Raw genomic sequence first — 15,508 nt, forward strand, 5'->3', positions numbered from 1 at the left:
TGCTTTAATAATGTTGGTATTGATTACTGACGCTGGCTGCTCCGGATCATTATCAGCTAATTGTACTCAGTTTCTAACAGAATGCTGAAAATAGTTGCCGTTTTGTATGCATGTAGTGTTCCACTTCCTCTCGCTGCAGGCACCATCATCATGTCAGAAGACTTGCGCGACGCTCTCGACTGTATGTTTGACGCTCGGATCCCCCGCCTGTGGCTACGGCTCAGCTGGCCGTCAGCGACGCTGGGCTTCTGGTTCAGTGAGCTACTGGAGAGGAACCAGCAGCTCAGCAGCTGGATCGGCACTGGCCGACCAAACCAGTTCTGGCTCACTGGCTTCTTCAACCCACAGGTAGTTCAGACGGCGCCAACGCAGTGAAGACCAGGAGTTTAGAAACATTTGGCCTTGTCCAATTGGCTTTACACGTAAAGGTTTATTTGCGTCTTCGTGTTTCTCGAAGGGTTTTCTGACCGCCATGCGCCAGGAGACGACACGCTCCAACCTGTCCCGGGGTTGGGCTTTGGATACCGTCACCCTTAGCAACGATGTCACCAAGATGATGAGGGAGGACGTGTCGGCTCCGCCCCCAGAGGATGTGGGTGGAGTCTATATATACGGCCTCTTTCTGGACGGGGCGGGATGGGACCGCCGCAGCGCCAAACTCACTGAGGCCCCGCCAAAGGTTAGACTGTGTGTTTGTGATTTATTTAAAAAGAAAAAAAATATGGAAATTCAAATTCTAATAGTAAATAATGAAATGAAAGAATATTAAGGTAAAGTAATTTTAAAACAACAGAAAAGAAAAATAGTAAAAGAAAAATCTAAAATAAATACTAAAGTGATAAAAACTATAATGTTAAAAAAAAGTTATAAAAAAATGAAAATATATAATTCATTGAAGCCTCTCTGCTGCCTCTCAGGTCCTCTTCAGCCCCCTCCCTGTGGTCCACGTCTACGCCATCAGCTCAGCCAACATGGCAGACAATAAGCGGCAGCCCGGTGGCGGGGGGGTAGTCAGCCTTTACTCTTGTCCAGTCTACAAGAAACCGCGTCGGACCGACCTGAACTTCATCTTCTCTTTGCAGCTGAGGAGCGTTCAGCCGGTGGAGCACTGGACACTGCGCGGTGCAGCGCTGCTCTGCGACTGCAAGTGATCCTCAAACTTTACTGAAGGAGCACTGGCTCAATGACTCCAGGATGTTGTTTGTTAAAACTGAAAATAATAATTAAATTAAAATAATTTCAACTCATTGAAGGTCTGACTGAACTTTTATCTTCTTTCTCTTTTATTCCTTTTTTACTTTTTATTTTTAATTCATTTTAATGAATGAATATAAAAAAAATCCCTAAAAACTGGTGTCTGTTCTCAAACTCAGCAAATCGGTTTGGAAGAACAGCATACAGAAGATACAGCAGAGAAAAAGTCAATAAAATGTAAAACTAATATTCAGAGGAATCCAACATTGTTTCTTTAATTTAAATCAAGCTTGCGCAATCATAAGCTGTGTATTTTTACCAGCTGCTGTAACAGATTATCTAATGACATTAAAGGAAATTAAAAAACTTCAATTCACTGACTAATTATTGAAGAACAGACCTCACATTGGTTACAGAAATAATTCAAGTGAACTTTTATAACATGAGTCAAACACAAACCTGCTTTAATATCTCTAACAAACTACAGCCATGCAGTCACTCACTAACGAATGCTAAAAAACACCAACAATACTGTAAATATATTACAGAATAAACATCAGCAACAGCGCCGTTACATCACTGCTGTCAGGTGAAAATCCCTTAGCTTTATTTTCATCATGATGACATGAGCTGTTGCTCAGAGCCAAAGATAAATTTTTACGGTTTTTATGCTCCAATTTGCAGTTTTGCTAAAAAAGTTACCCAACTGCTCTAAAATGAAACACAGGGAAAACTGAAAATGTGGGGGAAAAATACCAAATGAAATTGTCTGCCTGCTCCAAAATAAAACTACCAGAATTTTATTACTTAATTTCCTTTCAAATTAATCAGGAATTCTGACCTTTAATGACTAAATGCTAATTAAAACTGTAGCTACAAAACAGTTCTCTCACTCAAACACAAGTAACACTAACACACTATACAATACACAGTTTAAATAGTAATTAATACATTATTTAGATCTTTATTATTCAATCAACAATTTTAATGTATATGTATTTTCATAAAAGGGTGGTGAAGTGGCATCGTCCCTCACAGTTCATCTTCGGCGCCACAAGGGGTCTTATCCCCCTCAGTTGTATTTTTTGAACACTCCTCTGCCGAAGTTGGCAAATTAAACTTATCAAATCCAATTGAAAGTATGGCACACATCTTTTTTAACAAAAGCTGTATCTGTAGTTTAATAGAGAAAATCTACCACACAGGTCGTGTTATACTGACGTGATAGAGGATTCAACAGAAACAGTCCCACATCAGCATATTGGTTGTGTACGGAAATGCCTCAACGGCCAATAAAGTCGCTCTTCTCTGTACAGTCATTGTATCAAACCTGCCCCATATTAGATAAAACGGTAGTGATTGTGGTCAATAACATTTCCACTTACGATTGGTCTTTGTAGTCTGTGGACATATCAGAATCAGAAATACTTTAATAATCCCAGGGGGAAATTATTTATATCCAAATTACTTTCTATATCTAACTGGGTCTGGGTAGTGTGTCATTCTTTTTCAGTGAGTCTCAGGTCTGTGTGTTGATATATGTAGTAGAGGTCCAGATTTTTGGACTTGTGAAGACCTCTACAGGAACAAAGAACCTCTCATCCTGATTGTTGCTGCCAAACAGAAATTTGTTTGTTTATTCAAGTCGATCCCCAGTGAAAGACTTTAATTATTTCACCTATAATGAGTCCAAAACTCTTATCACTTTTTCTCCAAACATTTCACAGAACTGAACGTACTATAACCCTGTTATAGCTTTATCATCCAACATTTCAATCTCACCAACATGCAAAAAACAAGTGAACAGCAGCAGAGTGATGTTGGGAAATGTCCTGGGAAGAAGTTCTGAACACTTTGTTCATTTATTTTCCCAAAGTCAGTGTATATTGAACACAAAACAAAAAAAAATACTATATATATATTTGCTGATTTGATAATAAATGACCAGAACATGCGTAACTGCATATGAAATAACCGCAGTGATTTCAGGAATCTGTTTGGTTGTTGTCTTGATGTTCAGTCAGATTGGATCTGTGACCGGCCTGTTCCCTCTCACTTCCTTCAACAACGTTCAAACAAATGTTAATCTTGATTATTTGCACTCTTGCTTGGTAGCAGCAACCTTTTAAAAACTTCACGTTCATTGCATCTGTGTGGTCTCAGTGGTCCAAAAGAAAACGGCCCAGATCTTGTCACTGTCTCACGGTTTACGATAGCTGCTTCATATCGTACATTGGCACCTCAGATTCCTCCGGCTTGCCCTCATCGTCAGCCGCCTTGGCGGCGTCAGGACTGCCCTTTCGGCCTTTGGGCGGAGGGACGGGAACGGCGCCCTCTGTGCCACCCTCAGCTCCTTCCTGGCCCTCTGCCACAGTCCTCTCCTTCTTCAGATTGAGCTTTGCTGGGACGCTCTTGGTGATGGTCTCCTTCAGCCTCTCACCCGACTGCTTCAGCCTCTCACCAGACTGGCGGATCTTCTCGCGCCTCTCAGCTGTCACGATGCGCTCACCAAACTTGTTGACCTTGGTGCCCAGGTTCTCACGGGTCTTGCTCATGTTCTCCTTGGAGAAGGTGGCTTTGAAGCTCTCAATGCGTGTCAGCCCGGTCTTTTTCATGCGGCCGGCTGACGAGGAGTCTGCCTCCTCCACCACCATGTACTCCTCGTCCGACTCTGGGGGAAGCTCAAACTTGTCCGGTTCCACCTCGGCTCTGGCGCCGCTGCTGCTGCTAGGTTCTGCTGGTTCGTTGCCTGGTGTGACAGCCTTCACCTCCTGGTCACCCTGAGGGAGGAGAACACAGAGCAGAGTGTGAACCATCATGATTAAATGACGGACAACTCAGACTTTGTGCTGGGAAAAAACATGCCGTGCATTAGACATAAAAAACTGTATTTGTTTTTCTTCTAATTCAGATGGACAAAGTGTAATAGTTGATGTCAGGTTTAAATCTGTCTCTGGTTTAAGTGTGTCATGTAGACTTTAGCTGTTAGTGTGCAGGCCTGATCCTGCCTCCATAAATAAACTAGCACCTGTTTCTGCAGCTCAGTGCTCGGCTGCAGGAAGCTAAACATATCAACGAGCAGCAGCGTACTGAGCAAAGCCGGATCACTTTCAGCTTCAGGCCACGTCATGGCATGCATCCGTCTGCAACTCGAAGCTCAAGTTACACTTAACATGAAATGGAGCAAAAATGTTAAGGCCTAAGCTGCAAACTGACACAGATCCTTGCAGATGTAATTCACTTTGGGAAGGTTGAACCTCATTTACAAACTCCTGATTCATGCTCAGTTCCACAAGTAAACACAAAGTTACCTAAAAACTAGTAGAAGCCAAGTAAAAGGTAAAGAAAAAGTCATTTGACAAACAGCCACATGGTGCAGCATATTTGGCATTTCTGGTCCTAAAGCTATACACCAAAATCTGTTAGTGTACATTTTAGGTGTGAGTCAAATTAGTGACATTCAGTTTAAATCATTGTCAATGATGTTCAGCAGTTTGAAGAGGCAGTTTTCTACATTTTGATCAGTAGTGAAATGTGACCTGGATGTACTAAGCTGACTCTGCAAGGCATAAATTTACTGGGAACTGTCTTCAGCCTCCTCAAGAACACCCTGAAGGCCCCCAGACGCCAGCTTGGACAACACCTGAGCTGGTAAGCAAGGGACAAAGTAAGAAAATGTAGAAAGATTGATCACCAGGAATTTGATTTGAAGTCAGATCAGTCCTGGAAGATCAAACTCATTAAGTTTATTGAACCTTCATGCATGTTAGCAAACTGGTCCGTAGCATGCTAATAGGATCGTCAGGATCTTTGATTACATGCATCATAGGCACTATATGACACCTGATAGAGAGGCTGACATTTCCAAGGCTTTGACTGAACATAACATTCATAACTGAGAAACACAGCAGGAGCATGTAGCAGAGCCTGCTAACAATCTAAAATGAAAGCTCACTAATTAACATGTCTGTATCTCGTTTCTTTAATACATAGCCTACACAGAAATGTGAAGAACGTAATATGTGGTTTTGGGGGTGTTGTGTGTTGGAATGGTGATTGTGTGCAGCTTCTTGAAGTCTGAAGAGAGAGGTCGCCAGGTTTGGCACCCTTGGACCTGGGCAGAGACCGAAGCCTGTGTTCACTGAGTGTCTGTCTAGTCAGGAAACTGGCTGAAAATTTGCACAGCAGCACTGGGTGGATGAATAAACCATTGTTCAACAAGAAATGTGTCCATCACGTGACTCAGGAGTCCCTTTAGTTGTTGCTTCCAGTCTGTATGCTATGCTAGGCTAACTATGTCCTGATTCCAGGCCTGTACTTAAACCACAAATATGAGATCTTCTCATCTCACTAGCGGTGATGGCAAGTTTGGGTCCTTTGCTGCTTCAAAAGTATTCAAGAGTGCTGCGGATACATTTCTGTCACATGTTACCCAAGTACTTAAGTTCAATACCTGGATGAATTTATTTATTTAAGTTCATCCACTACTTGAGTTTTGCTGTTGATTTCAGCGTATTAAACTACAAAGTTCTCGGATAGACTGAGCAGCAAGACCGAATAGCAGCTCGTAGACAGAATCCAACCTAATGAGGCAATGGAAAGGAAAGGAAGATTTCAGCTTGAAGGCCTTTCTGCTCTGCTAAACTGGGAGGGCAGGAAGGTCAAAGGTCATGAGCGCATCTGATCCCATGACACTGCAGTTATGTGCTAAACCTCCACAGCTTCTGCTCTGGCTGACAGGATTTCCTCCGTCAATCTGACTAAAATTTGTCAGAACAAGTCAAACAGTGAGCACAGCCTGTTAGCAGCTAACGAAATGATTTATAACCCTCGTACAGCAGCTTCGTTAGCTAATCCAGAGAGAGAGGAAGGGTGAGAGAGCAGACCACTATATTAGGAGATGGTGGCGGTTCAGACTCAGAATAACCTGGTCTGTCAGCTCTCAGCTGGCACAGTCACTTACAGTACAGAAACCACATAGCAGCTCTCCTAACTGAGCACACACTCTTAACATACGCCGATCAGCAATAACATTACGGCCACTGAATAACACTGATTATCTGGTTATCAGGGCTCCTGTCAGTGGGGGGATATATCAGGCAGCAAGTGAACGATTGTGTCCCGCCTCAGGTGTAAAGCAGGAAGATGTGGCGAGCTGAATCTGAGGCGACTTTGACAAGTCCACATTGAGCATCTCCAAACTGCAAGCTCTGTGTTGGCAGGTCCGCGTCTGGCAGGAGGTCAGCTACCTATCGAAAAAAAAGAACAGAACCGGAGACAGGTCCATGGGGCCAGCTCATTGATGCACGTGGGGAGTGAAGGCTGGCACTTGTGGTCCGATCCAACAGACGAGCTACTGTAGCTCAAACTGCTGAAACAGTTAATGCTGGTTCTGATAGAAAGGGGTCAGAACACACAGTGCAGAGCACTCTGTTGGTCTGGGACTGCAGAACATTATAAGCACCAGGGTGCCCAGGTGGTCACCAGAGAGACATGGGAACATTTTTCGTGAATATTTCCTCTCACGACCCAAGAAGCGTCTCTTCATTTAGTTTCAGATTCATAGTAGCACATTAGAATAACAATGGTAATTTGGTGAGTGCTTGTGTAGGTTTGTACATGTGAGAGAGCTCCATCAGACCTTTGATAATTAATTATTAAGGTGTCATCACTGTAAAAATCAAACATTCAGTTTTGCATCCATATTGGATTATTCTGCCACTTTACATCCAGTGCTTACTTTCAGTGCCAATGCAGGGATTTGTGTGTTCTTTATAGCGTATAGAGAGGAAAGTAAAGGAAGGATGTGGAGGTCGGCGTGGTCTGAATTACATGCAGGAGAAGAGGGTTTATATGAAGACCAGCAATTGACCCTTCCTAAGTACCGCCCTTTTTGGGACCTCTGTCAACTTTCTCCTTTCATGGATAATCTACATCAATTGTTAGCTAGCTAATTAGCTAGGGTCGTTTTGCTGACATTAGCTATCAGATATAACTAGCTCTTAAGACTGTACATTTTTGATTTGAAAATTAGTTTAAACGTGGTTAATTTTCGAAGTGTAAATTCAAAACTGACAGTCTAGTGCAACAGACTGTTGCTTAGTTTGCCTTGTGATCCAGCAGAGGGCGCTCCACTTTCAGCTTGATCTTATTGACCTGTCAGTATTTAGTAAACTAATCTAGTAATGTTATGTTGTTTACGTCCTGAGCAGACGATTGCGACACCAAAGCATCAGAGAAGCAGTGTGCTTCTGTATAAAGCCTAACCCTACATTGACAACAAATTTGCAGCCTAATTTGCTAACGTTAGCTTGTCATTTGAGTGAGGCAGTGGAGTAAAGGCACCGAAGACGAGGATAGCAACATCAAGTGTACAACCTAGTCTTACTGCTACTATTTGGCACACTCAGCTTTGCCTAGCACATAGCATAGCTACATACAGAAAAGCAGAAAGTTGATGAACTGTTATTGGTGCAAAAAGGGGCGGGACTTAGGAAGGGTCAATTAAGATTTACCTTTTAATTAACCGCAACAATGTGTACAGAATTTTCGGTTTATCCGATAATGGAACGCACGCAATGCAGACACAAGGGACCATCTCTACCTTCCATCCCACATGACTTGAACAGCACACTAGGGTGCACCGACATCCAGCAGCTGCAGCCAGCCAATCGCAGGGTCTTTCTGAGGTTTGATCAACATGTGACCTCACTGACCGCACTGCAACCTGACACTGTACATTAGAGTCTGGATTACAGTAACCGAACCACACCCACAGAGCTATTCCTGCATTTAGTCCCAGTCAACAAGCTACTTAGTAGGTAACATGCTAAATTGCATGTTATATTGCAACTCCTGTTGTTAATTTTCTGATATTTGGAAGTTAGCATGCTAATATGATATTTAGTGCCACACTTAACATACAATTCATTGCTTTCTAAAAAATAGTTCTTGTCTGTGCTCTAAATTAACAGCCATATGTGATGATGTCTAACTTGGTGAGAACTCTGACATTAAATCCTTTATTTCTGCTTTTGATGAAGGGGCACAAATTGTCATTTTTAGAGCATCGGTGTCTCATGTTGGCAAATGTCAGCAAAGTTCATTGGGATCAGATTGCGTGGCTGAAGCCAACCATTATGCAAGAAGTAATTCCTGACCCAACTCAAGAATGAAAGTATAGCAGCCAAATAATCATTCGAAAAGTGAACTATTTTCAAGTGAAAGCCCGCTCTATGGGCTCTAGATCTGTGGTGTAACCTTTCAGTATGCAGAGGTTTATCCACGGCTAAAATAACAAGATCACCATTGCGCTGGCAGCTGCTAACTGTGAAGGCCAAAGAAGTAAAACGAAGCCCAGTGTGTGTGCTTGTTGCTATTTCAACCCCTAAAACGAACTGATGCAGTCACTTCATTCTAGGATAAATAATGTAAAGATACAGCAGATTCTAAAATCAATGGTGCCTGTATCTAATGTCTGGAAACAGACACAAAGCACCATTTGGCAACATCATTCTGAAAAGTTATTCATGTTTTTTGGACAGATGAAACTGATTTACCATATTCATTTATTTGGTTTTTTAAGACCTTTGGAGCCATCATGCAATGAAATCCCATTTAGTTATTCAAATTGAGAAATCTGCTGACAAAGGTCTGTGCCTTTCAGAAAAATCTGCTTGAATATTAAAAGTTCTCCTGCTCTGCGAAAACTGGACGTAGGCTGGCAGCTATTTTAGACCTGGTCCAGCTCTATAAAGCAGGTACACTTATTATCCGGCACACACCAACTGGCCCTTTTTGTTCCACAGTTCAGTTTGTCTACTGTTAAAAGTGACTACCGTGAACTGATAATTATAATTCAAGTTATGATGGTGATGAAGTCATATAGCAAACCAGATGCCAAGCCTGGTGCCACCACTACAGGCCTCAGACCATTTCCTTGGGCTTGATCCATAGTAATGATGACATATAGAACCCGAAAACACAGGTACTTCATGTTAAAGCTCTTCACAGGTCCACTCGGTTCTTCTGAGACCCATCAATGGCATTGAGTTGGGTTGGGTCCAAATCATATTCAGTTTAATCTGGTCAGATAGAAGAGAGTCTCTCTTTGTGTCTGTTCAGTGCTTTTTAGATCTATCTGGGTTGATTTTCCACTGAATCAGTTTCACATTGGTTCAAAAAGCATTACCTTCTTTGAATTCTCACTAGAAAGCGCATTAGAAGTACGCTTTTCAGTTCATTTAGTCATGTAGCTGTAGGTTAGCCTGATGCTCTAAACCATTTCTAGTAGAGAATCAACACTCCACTGCCCTGATACTAGAAGAATTAATTTAGCAACCAAGGCAGTTGTTCCTATTCTACTGGTCCCAATGATCATCAAACAGATTTGTCTTTGAAGCCAAAGAACTAAACATCTGTGAGTCCTACCTGATAAATGACCACCCTGAACTTGTTCTTGGCCAGGAGGTCTCCCTGGGTGGCCTCCACCTTCTTCACCCTGATGTTCTGGTTCTCCACACGCACTCTGACGTCCTTGATGTGGCGGCTGACCTTGCGCGTCTTCTCCAGCAGACGGTCGACGGTGGAACTGGTGTTGGCATGGGTGTTAGTCAGCTTGACAACGTCGGCCTGGATGGTCTTTACCGTGTTCTCCAGCTCCACCTGACGCTCCTCCATTCGCTGCTGCGTGGTCTGGACGCTGTCCATGAGGCCCGCCACGCGCTCCAGCAACGCCATGATGCTTCCGGCATCATCTCCGCCTCCCGTTTTGTCTGTCATACTTGCTTAACGGTTCTCTTTTTCACCCGCTCCTGACTTATCTTCTAGTTGCTTGGTTGATTGACTGTTACCTAGTACCCAGTGATCCAAATGTAAAAGAGAAGAAGGGGTGAGGAAGAGTAGGAAGGACGAAAAGGAGCTCCGGAAAAATCTGTTGCACTTAGACTTTGAAAAGAAAAGGGGAAATCAAAGCCACAGAGGAAAGAAGAATAGAGGTTAAGGCAACGGAGGTTCCAAGGAAAGAGAGGGAGTTCAAGGGAAGAATGAATAGAAACCTCCTCTGGAAGGAGAAGGGGAAAAGGGAGGAGGACTACCGGATCACCCCTCTACAACTGGAAGTTGACCCTGAAACTGTTCAGACCCACTGATAGACTCCACCCTGCTGGGAGAGGGAGGGAGGGAAGGAGGGAAGGATGGCAGGAGTTAAGAGGAGGGAGGGATGGAAGGGGGAATGGTGTGGCTAAAAAGAGAGCGAAGGTAAAATGCAGAGGGACAGTATTAGAGTTTTAACAATGTTTAATCAATGTTCAATGATAAAGTGGTAGATTTTAAAGCCAGTGACCAGACTGTAAAATTAAATCTACTCAAGTGGAGATCTTATGGACATCCCATGTTTTATCTCTTTAGTCTAATTTGGCATTAAGAAGTCATGTCACTCATGGACTTCTGAAGGCCCTGAGAACTCCCATCAATCAGAGAATTTAAAAATGAAAACCGATATTAAAGGAATGTCTGTGTTAATGAGTGAGATGGATAAAGAGTGACATGGATCCTGGCCTCTGTCTGTGTTCTCTGTTGCTAAAAATACAGTGAGGGTAAAGTGACTCCCTGCACCTCTTTGGGAGATGATTGCATTAAAAGGAATGGAAACCCCCTCCCATCTATTCCTCCATCACCCATCTATCAACTGTCACCTTTTCACTTGTTCTGTCTTAATCCCTCCCTCCAGGTTTAGACTTTTTAAACCTGCATTCTATGTAATGGCCAGTAGGGGGCAGCTGTATTGGCTGCAGTATAAACCGATATCATGCAGTCTTATGAAGAAATGAGCCGACTTCTCAGTTGATTTATTATCTCAGTAAAGAGTTTCCGGATGAGTTTGGTCTCAGGCTCTAGTTTCAGTCTTCTTCCATACAGCATGATGTTCATTTAGTAACTGATGGTCCCATTTACAGTAAAATAGGATGCACCAAACTCAGATCAAACTGTCAGACAGTGCTGATCAGATATGGATCCAGATTCTGTTGTTGACTATTTCTTTCCTCAAATCTGTTCACAAACATTTTTAGCTGTTTATCTGGAAGCACCAGATCCTGTGTGAGCAGGAGAGCTGCCATTGTTTTCTGATACAGACGAGTTGAAACTGAACAATGTGTAGGGAGGTAATGAACTCACAATAGGATATGTGAGATATATTTTAACTGAAAAAGATTTCTTTATTTTTCAGACAAAAATCTTTGTAATATTTTGATTTCGTTTTCAAATCAAAATTACAGAATCTTTATTTCTGACGTAGGGTAAAAACTACATATTTCATTTTCTTGATGTTTTTGTGCCTTGATATCACACAGACATGGTAACGGCCATGAAACCGACATCGCAGCCTTTGGTACTCCGAAAACTAATGAGTGGAGCATTCGCACCTTCGCTTTTGCATCCATAAGCAACTTCCTGTCATAGTTGTATCTTTTGTTGCTTGAGTGCCTTTTGAAAGTTCAGAAAACTTCCAAAACCCTGGAAAGCAGCCAGCTGATGATGAAAAACCTACAGAAGAAAGAGGGTGTTAGGAATGAGATGGGGTGAGAAAGGAGGGATGGAATCAGATGGAAAAATGAGGGGACTCCCCGCCGTCTAAAAACCCTCCACCAGCTGCTGCCTATAATTATCCTGCCGTCACTGCTATATTTAACTTCCTCCCTGAACAAGACATGGATGCTTCAACAGCCACAGGGAGCGCTTGCTTTTCACTCCTCCCTCACTCACGGTGGGTGGAGTCTCCATAATGTTAATGTTCAATATTATATATAATATAATGCAACAGTTCAATGGATCTTATTAGATTAGAGGGGGACAGTTGGTGTTATTTTGTATGTAAAGCTAAGCAAACCCTGTCAGTTCCTAAAGCCAGAAGATCTTAATTTAGTTAATCAGGAACTAATTTGGACAGAGATGACTGTGATTGGCTGAAACACCTGTCAATCAACCCAAGCTTAAATCTCTAAATGAAAAACATTTCCATGTTATGCTTTATATCAGAAAAATAATAAACTGAGGGCTGAATGTGTATAAATATGTTTCAGTCGGAGATCCCTTGGAGCAGAATCTAGTGGGCATTTGAGGTACTGCAGCTTAAGGCTCTTTCAACACAGCCGCAAGCCCCTCCCCAGGTGCTGCATACCTGCCGTCAGGTGTCTGAGGTAGGCTATATTTGTACTGTACAGCTCCTCGCTGTCAGTATCATTCATTTATATTTAGGTTGGGAATTACTAATCTAGAGCGTATGGAGCATACAAAATGCTTCTATACTGCCATGTTGATAATATTCAACAATAGTAAACCCTTTTAGCACTGTCTCAAACCCTTCTGGACAATAAAACGACACAGTTCCACAAATATGATATCAACACATTTTGTATTGCAATAGTACATCATATATGTAATTTTGATTATGTGGTTTCACAGCTAGGCTTTGTACTTTTATTCATCAGGAGAGAAAATTAACCCTGTATAGTTACACTGTTCCATTCAGCTTTAATTCATTTAGATTCCAGGCCCAGGCCCCCCCTCTGGACTCGCCCCTGATGTATGAGAGAAAAAGGAAGTGCATAAACAGATTAAAGCGATGACACAGTGGTTTCGAACATCATAATTTAATCCTAGTTCCACTACAGTATAGTCTAAACAACAACTTCACTGGTTCATGCAACATCTACAGTAAAATCAGGCTGGATTCCTGCAGAGAGACTGAGTGAGTCAAATAAATCTGATCTCGGTACAGCCTTACTTCAGGGAACCTCCCAGCTTATTGAGTCTACTCCTCCTACCACAATAAAACGACCAACACGGACACGTCGTACCATCGTACCACCAATTAGATAAAAAAAGCAGAGACTCGACCAAAAAACAAAGCGATTTAAATTATCATCAGCTTGTCAGAACACACAAAAAAACATTGGAGTCCATTTCCGGAATGGCGTCATCTGAAAATTAAGCAATAAAAACAACCTGTACATGTCAGCCTGTACCTTCTCTTTTTTTAAGCAGTAGAAAAAACAGCATTTTGGTTTTTAGGTGCGTCTCATCGTAACAAATACAAAAACAGCTCAAATAAAGTTCATCTGAGTTACATGAAGGATTATTTTTGACCCTGTGAGACACAGCAAAACAGAAAAATAACCCATCAGCTGTGAGTCTGCAACAATACCCTAGAGGGCTTCAGTGGTCCCTGATAATCCTGTAGTCCTGGTACAGAGCGCCCCCTGGAGTATTAATGCCTTCATAACACCTTTAACTGGTCCCCACACTGAAGACAATGTGGACACAGTGCATGGTAAAAAGTCAACACAGAAATATCAACGAATGAATCCCTAACTGTGATACTCAGGGTTCCCACTCTATCCTTGTCCTGGAGGTTTTCTAAGAATCCATGACAGCCTGCTCACAGACAGATAACCCACCGGGAGGTCTAGTACTGACTCATTTAACTGCAGTTTTATTCTTTTTTTTACTGATGGGGGTTCATTACAGGATGGGGGTCAGCGTTCATGCTTGCTTTTGTGGCAGTACCAGTTCAAATCAAGTAGGATTTATTTTATTTTACAGAAATGTAATCTTCGAGAAAGTGAAAGCCCTGTGCGCGTGGAATTAACATCGCTGGGGTAACCACTACCACAAATCTAATCGTTAACTGATTAATGGGTCGATTATCTGGCGTTTGGAGATAATCAGCATTGACTGATTTCTGCACTCACACAAGGCCGATTTACAAAAAAAGCTCTCTACAGCATAACCCAATGTATTTTTGTTTTTTATAGTTATATTAGGTTTGTAGTGTGCATGGAATAATGAACTTATACACGACTTTCCTCTGACAGGCCCACATTAGTCGACCACTTGCTGACGGGCTGTGTGTGTAAAAAGGCTGTTTTTCGTTGCCCCCGTCGTTGAATTGTGTGTGTAGATAATAACCATCGGTAGAATCTGAACTGAGCTTGCGGCTCCAAAAGATGGCAGCAGGTCCGCTCCGCTTTGTGTCTGGTAAATCCACTTCCCAGTGTCACTGCGCAGATTATCTTTCCAAACCCAGGTGTACGTCTGCGATCTGAGTGAGGGGCTAAAATACTATTAAAGACTTTCAGGATATTTGGTCATTATAATCCACTTCCAGGACATGTGGGAACCCTGAATATTGAATCACTACTAAATATTAATGCTGAAATTTATAACATGTTGTACCTTTAAAATCCACTAATCCCAATCTACCAGAGAGATTTCTTCCTCTCGTACGTATGTTTATCCTCTGTAGTCCGGATGCTAAACTTTTTAGCAGCTACATTTGTTTTTTTATGGAGAAATCAAACGATAATCAATTTAATTATGTGAATCCTAAAAAAATACTAAAAACTAAATGTTCAGTCAAATCCAGCCGTATTTAAATTTCAACTTTAAGTATTCAGCAGTGATCTTGATTTATATTCCACACAAACAGGGTGAAACAATCATTAATATTCCTTTAAAATAAAAGAAGCACAAAAACGGCATCACTCTGCGTCCCACAGGGTTAAAATGAACGGAGACAATCTGTTATTCCAGTTTGTATGAGGACGGTCCAAAGTGAAGATACAATCAGATAAATAATGTTTCCTGCCGGAGGATCCACAGTGTTTCAGAGTCTGAGAGGACGGCAGCATCATCATCTGCAGACAGTGCGGAGACAAAACTGTCCAGACGGAAAAAAACAAACATGGAGGAAAATCTGAAAAATAAGGCCCCTTAAGAAATTCAAAAAGTATTTTAAAAAAAGGGAAAACAAAAGAGGCACCAAAAAGTCGAGATATCAAAACTGCAGTCTGTCTGTGTGGTACGAAAAATTTAGACTTTTCATAAAAACATTAGAGAGGGAAAAAGAGCAGCTACATCATCCTGGAGGACGTTCCTGACGGGAAGTGACCGAGGTGCTGCTTCTGTCTCCGGCCACGCTTCGTCTTGTTGCACCTCCTGCAGGACACGACAGGAAGGACACAGCGGTTAATAACAGCATCCAAGACTCACCTCAAGGTCTGCTGAGTGTTTAAAGAGTTACTCCACACTTAATATTCCCAGTATTACCAAAGTCATTCAAATCTGTCTCATCTCATCTTTCATGTACGGAAGGACTTCAGGCTGCTGGACTGACTGTTTGTAGTATTAGCAGTATTAATAGTATTAGTATTAGTAGTACACGCAGTAGCGCTGGGAGTACCTGGTGAAGCACATGACCACGGCTACAATGACGGCGATCTGGACGGCTCCGATGATGGCGGCGATGAGGACG

At 42.2% G+C, this 15,508-nt stretch overlaps 3 protein-coding genes across 3 annotated transcripts in view; 1 reads left to right on the forward strand and 2 right to left on the reverse strand.

The window, feature by feature from the left end:
- LOC118324808 (dynein heavy chain 5, axonemal-like) overlaps positions 1–2,351 on the forward strand; it is a gene marked incomplete in the record, with an annotated part of 45,419 nt that extends 43,068 nt beyond the window's left edge. The window contains 3 exon segments of the mRNA XM_035657282.1: positions 140–348; positions 458–679; positions 918–2,351. Coding sequence (XP_035513175.1) covers positions 140–348; positions 458–679; positions 918–1,151 — 665 coding nt within the window.
- Positions 1,605–10,341, reverse strand: cavin4b (caveolae associated protein 4b). Its single transcript, XM_035676546.1, has 2 exons — positions 9,625–10,341; positions 1,605–3,974 (listed from the first exon to the last, which is right to left on the reverse strand). The coding sequence occupies exons 1-2, from the start codon at positions 9,973–9,975 to the stop codon at positions 3,402–3,404; spliced, it is 924 nt and encodes a 307-aa protein (XP_035532439.1). The 5' UTR covers positions 9,976–10,341; the 3' UTR covers positions 1,605–3,401.
- Positions 10,342–12,829: 2,488 nt separating this feature from the next.
- Positions 12,830–15,508, reverse strand: part of tmeff1b (transmembrane protein with EGF-like and two follistatin-like domains 1b) — a gene marked incomplete at its 5' end in the record, with an annotated part of 6,805 nt that continues 4,126 nt past the window's right edge. Inside the window, 2 exon segments of the mRNA XM_035676298.1 lie at positions 12,830–15,192; positions 15,437–15,508. Of these exon segments, the coding sequence (XP_035532191.1) occupies positions 15,108–15,192; positions 15,437–15,508 (157 nt within the window).

This window comes from Morone saxatilis, unplaced genomic scaffold, assembly GCF_004916995.1.
Source record: "Morone saxatilis isolate NCDOM2014 unplaced genomic scaffold, NCSU_SB_2.0 Contig0, whole genome shotgun sequence".
Lineage (NCBI taxonomy): Eukaryota > Metazoa > Chordata > Actinopteri > Moronidae > Morone > Morone saxatilis.